The 5,003-nt window shown below is 43.3% G+C and overlaps 1 protein-coding gene across 1 annotated transcript in view; it reads right to left on the reverse strand.

Annotated features, from left to right (window-relative positions):
- The window catches only part of LOC119341862, a 22,182-nt gene extending 19,739 nt beyond the window's left edge, over positions 1-2,443 (reverse strand). The window contains exons 1-3 of the mRNA XM_037613712.1: positions 1,890-2,443; positions 1,578-1,654; positions 1,136-1,299 (exon numbers count right to left, since the gene is read on the reverse strand). Of these exons, the coding sequence (XP_037469609.1) occupies positions 1,136-1,299; positions 1,578-1,654; positions 1,890-2,077 (429 nt within the window). The 5' untranslated portion in view covers positions 2,078-2,443. The remainder of the gene's footprint in view (positions 1-1,135; positions 1,300-1,577; positions 1,655-1,889) is intronic.
- Positions 2,444-5,003: the final 2,560 nt, after the last annotated feature.

Genomic DNA, 5,003 nt, shown 5'->3' on the forward strand with positions numbered 1-5,003 from the left:
GCGATGAGATCGGGCCTCGATTGCCACGATCCGATTTGGATCGGGGAGAGGGAGGCAGAGAAGTGGGATGAGGGAGAGGGAGTGGGGGCGAGTGGGAGTAGTGGGGGATTAGGGTTTCGGGCGAGAGGGGATAAGGGAGTGGGGGGGTGGCCTGTAGGGCCTGGTGGTCCGGCCGGGCGGCCTGGAGGCCTGCTGGGTCGTGGCCTAGTGGGGGGGTGCTTTCCTTTTTTTTGTTAGTTTAGTTTTTCTCTTTTGTATTTTCTTTTATTTATTTACTTTTCTGTTTTAAATCATTTTGAATCATTTAGGCATTTTATAAAAATGTGTTTACTACACCATATTTATCTATGTAATATTTAGTACAGACCGAACATTTTTATTTTAATGTTTGAAAACTTTTATTATTTACTAAACTTTGAATTTGAATTGAGGACCGGTTTTGATCTAACGATAGATTAGCAGCAGTAACCGTGGTGATGTGGCACCATTAGCGTGGGATCACTGTAGCTTAATTATCCGGGCGTCACACAACCACTGCTTTAAAGAGAATATCAAGAATATATCTTGCTTGTAAGTTCACCACATCAATCAGCACAAAAATATTTACACCTAATTATCCACCTGGTGCGTTCTAAGAGAAAGACTTGCCAATTTTCAGCAAGCATTTATAGCAGAGGGAAAGGCGGATCAGAATAAAAGGAACATGTATATATTTTCAGTGCACTGCAACTTTCGTTAGAAACTGAGGTGAGCGCAAACCAGAAGATGATGAAACAGAAAATTCAGGTAGCAACTCTGAATCAACTCTGCTTACGCCTCGGCGCTCTGTCTCCATGACAAGTATGCAATTAAGAGAGATAGGCTTAAGGGTGAGACTACGACTACATTCCTAAGAATACCATGCGATCAAATGTGATGGTGAGGATGCAACTTATCGCGCCCATACTATCATTAAATGGAATGATAGACAAGTATGCAATTAAAGATGCAGAAAGTAGGATGCAACCTTCACATCACCAAGAGAGGATCTTGTGTATCCTTCTTTTTCTTTTAAAGATTAACTACCAGCTGATGCAATCAGATATGATGGATGACTGAATATGCCACCCTCATGTCAGATAACTAACGGAATTACCTCTGGATGCGCCCCGTGGTTCCACGGGCCAAAACCATTTCCACGAAAATTAGGCATTGGGGGCGACTGATGATGATGCATCTGGTTTGGACGCGCCATCGGCGGCAACCTCTCAAAGTCCCCATCAGGCTGGTGCTTAAGCAAGGAGGACACCCGCATTATCTCTGCCAGCATGAGTACAACAGCAAACATCAGCTCGCAGGATTAGCACGAAAACACACTCCATGAAAACCTTGCTGCTACGGAAGAAATGTATGAATCAAGCTACATACTACTACATGCTTTCAAGACCTACGACACACACACACACACATACAGAAAGGCCTGCGCCTTGAGGCTAAAACATAGTCAAGCAGAGCAAGTTTGCATCAACAAGAGAGAAACAAAAGAGAAACCTAGATATATGCATTGCTCACAACTATCCCCCTGATGAAACGCAAACCTGCACTCCCTCTGCCGACTGGCCTCTGACGCATGCCCTCCTCACTACTCTGAGTCCGAGGAGATGATTGCCTAATTCTGAAGAGGTTCAAGAATTGTATGAATTTTTTAACTCATTCTGAATCTACTGCTGCAAAACTTACACATTCTGAATCTTATTCCGAAGAGAACATTGGACAGGTAAATGTCCATCACTAGCATGAATTCTACGGACAATCAAGGTTGGGGTGGGGAATGACGACACTGGTCGCAGCGCCGACAGGTAAAATGCGATATTACAGATGAACGGAGAGAAGAGAAGACACCGCCTCACCTTGAGAAAATCCGTGAGCGAACGGACCTGCCATGCGGCAGCATTCCTGACCTTGGCAACCTTGTCGGCCTCCAGCCTTCCCTCGCCCCCGAGCATCTGAACGATGAGCCTGAAGGCGACCTCCTTCCGCTCGTGCGCCTCGACCTCCTACCCCTCGAACCTCTGCACCGCCTCCCTGATCCCTCCATTCTCCTCTCCCACCGCGTCCCCCCTTCCCCTTGGCCTTGGGCGGGCCCTCGTCGGAGCCAGGGAACTCGAGGAAGAGCCGCTGGGCGACGGGCGCGGTGTCGACGGGGAGGAGCTGCGGGGGCTTGTCAGTCGCATCGGAGAGGAACTGAGGAAGGCCCGGGCGAGCGGCGCGGAGGCGGGGTCAGCGACGTCGGGCACGAAGAACGGATGGATCGGCGGCGGCAAAGGGATGGATCTGGTGCGAAGGGATGGAGGGCGGCGGCGAACGATCTGCTGTGCGGGTCGTGAGTGCTAGTGGTTCTCGGTCGAGGGCAGGAGGCCTCGCTCGTACGTGCGTGCGAATCGATGCCGTTTTTTTCAGCTGTTTTTTTGTCGTAGGTTTGTGCATGTACAACGTTGAGGCATGGTTAGGAGGTTAAGACCAACGAAAATATACCATGGAGACTATTCACCAACTGCTCCATTAGAAGTAGAGATGGAAAGAGATCGATGGGAGAAATAAATCGGAGAGGGAGATGATTTGTTTGGAGGTGATCTTCTGTATATGGTATTATTTTTGAATTCTTAATTATCAAATATTTACATGATTAAATTGAATCGACATCTGCCAGATCAAGTACGAATATATGGTAACTAATCTGATGGGTTTATGTGGGTGGTGAAGCGAAAAGGCAGGTGGGAGGGAGACGAAATAAAACCAGCGAAATAAAACCAATGAAAGTGGCGAGACGGAAAAAAACAGCGAAAAATAACCAGCGAAAAATAACCGGTGGACTATTCACCAACTGCTCTATTAGGAGTAGAGATCTTTATCTTCACCTAATATTAAAGGGAGGATTGTTTCTCCACCTTTTTTCGTCCATACATGTTTTTCGTGCGTCATCTGTTTTTTTTTGTCCGTCGTGCATTTTTTTCTCATTGTATGTAAAAAATGCTTCAAACCAAAAAATAAATGGGCATATGAGGACTAAATCTGAGAATAGTTTCATATTTAAATCATACTTGAACCATACTCGTACATGTATCTCTCAAAACCATATTTGAACCATACCCATTTAATGTCATTTTCAGCCCAAGCAAAACTAAACCGTCTATTTTTTCCACCCAAACCAATTTAAATCCAGTACATAACCGTGGGTTTAAACCCAATACATAACTATGGGTTTGCTTAAATGTATATATGATTGCACAAATCGACATGTTAAGAAGCAAATGACATAGAAAAGGCATAAGTGCATCTACAATAGTTTGGGAACAAAGTTATCGTTGAGATACGGTCAACACACAGCAAGAGTCAAAAAGACAATGCCCACGACTGAAAAGCTCACTGACAAGTGTATTAAAACCAATTGCTTAGCTAAAACACAAGCAAACACATTCGATTTGCATGCGTGGTGTTTTTTCATAATACAGAATTACGTAGTGCATCGCAGCATGTACGCGGATCAAAGATACTCGATGTCGATGCGTCCTTGCTTATTGCACACAACCAATATCCAGAAATCGGTTTGGACCCATAGTTTATAGCCGTTAATAACCGAATTGTTTAAGCCCATAACCAACTATACCCAAATTGGTTTTTTCACATACCCAAACCAAAACCAAACTAAAAAAGATTCAGCCCAATAAAACCTGAACCAATCAAACCCAAAGTAAGAACCGAACCGTTTCTCCCAGTTTTTTAATAATCATTCTCAGGTTAACACACAGCAAGAGTCAAAAAGACAATGCCCACGACTGAAAAGCTCACTGACAAGTGTATTAAAACCAATTGCTTAGCTAAAACACAAGCAAACACATTCGATTTGCATGCGTGGTGTTTTTTCATAATACAGAATTACGTAGTGCATCGCAGCATGTACGCGGATCAAAGATACTCGATGTCGATGCGTCCTTACTTATTGCACACAACCAATATCCAGAAATCGGTTTGGACCCATAGTTTATAGCCGTTAATAACCGAATTGTTTAAGCCCATAACCAACTATACCCAAATTGGTTTTTTCACATACCCAAACCAAAACCAAACTAAAAAAGATTCAGCCCAATAAAACCTGAACCAATCAAACCCAAAGTAAGAACCGAACCGTTTCACCCAGTTTTTTAATAATCATTCTCAGGTTTAATGAGGACTCGAACCCCGCCCGCTTAGTTTGAGTCCGCACACATAGACCAGGCCACCTATATTGTTGGAGAAAGGAAAAGAAGATTTTCTTTTATGTTGGTATTTTTCTTTTGCTGCCACGCTGGTGTTAGCTGGAAGGAATAAAGCTCACCTTGCCTAAAGAAGGAAAGGAATTAGACATTGTTTCCTTGAAGGAATTAAACTCGCCTTGCCTTTAGAAGAAAAGGAATTGATCAAGGAAGGAAGGATACAAATTTGCAGCACTGGTACATACGACGCCGGCAACGTGGCTGTGGAAACAAGCTGAGAAGGCTAAGATTTAGAAAATATAATTAATATAATTATTCGTGTTTCCGGATTTCGATTTTTGATTAGTGAACCAGTCATAACAGTTAACCCAATATCACAGGCCCTTTGGTCTCTCACACTACATATGTCTCGCATTAAGCACGGACAATTAGTACACCATTATCGGTGGATAACACATGACATAGTGGAGGTCAAAATAAAATAGAAAAATTGCAAACCAAACAACCCATACTTTCCTAAGCAGTTTTGCAAAAATGATTTGGTTGAAAGCACAATTTTTTTCATGTTAGGAAAAATGTACATTTATTCGGCTAGAGGAGTGCGACATTTTTTCTACCCGTTGCAACGCACGGGCATATGTGCTTGTTACATTCAACATGCAATTGTATCAAAGGCATGTGAGCCACAAGGATGGTAGATGAAAACAAATGATTCCTCCATAAAGGCGAAGATAGCAAATTAGAATCGACTTTAGTAATTGTATTTTTTGA

Source organism: Triticum dicoccoides, chromosome 7B, assembly GCF_002162155.2.
Source record: "Triticum dicoccoides isolate Atlit2015 ecotype Zavitan chromosome 7B, WEW_v2.0, whole genome shotgun sequence".
Classification (NCBI taxonomy): domain Eukaryota; kingdom Viridiplantae; phylum Streptophyta; class Magnoliopsida; order Poales; family Poaceae; genus Triticum; species Triticum dicoccoides.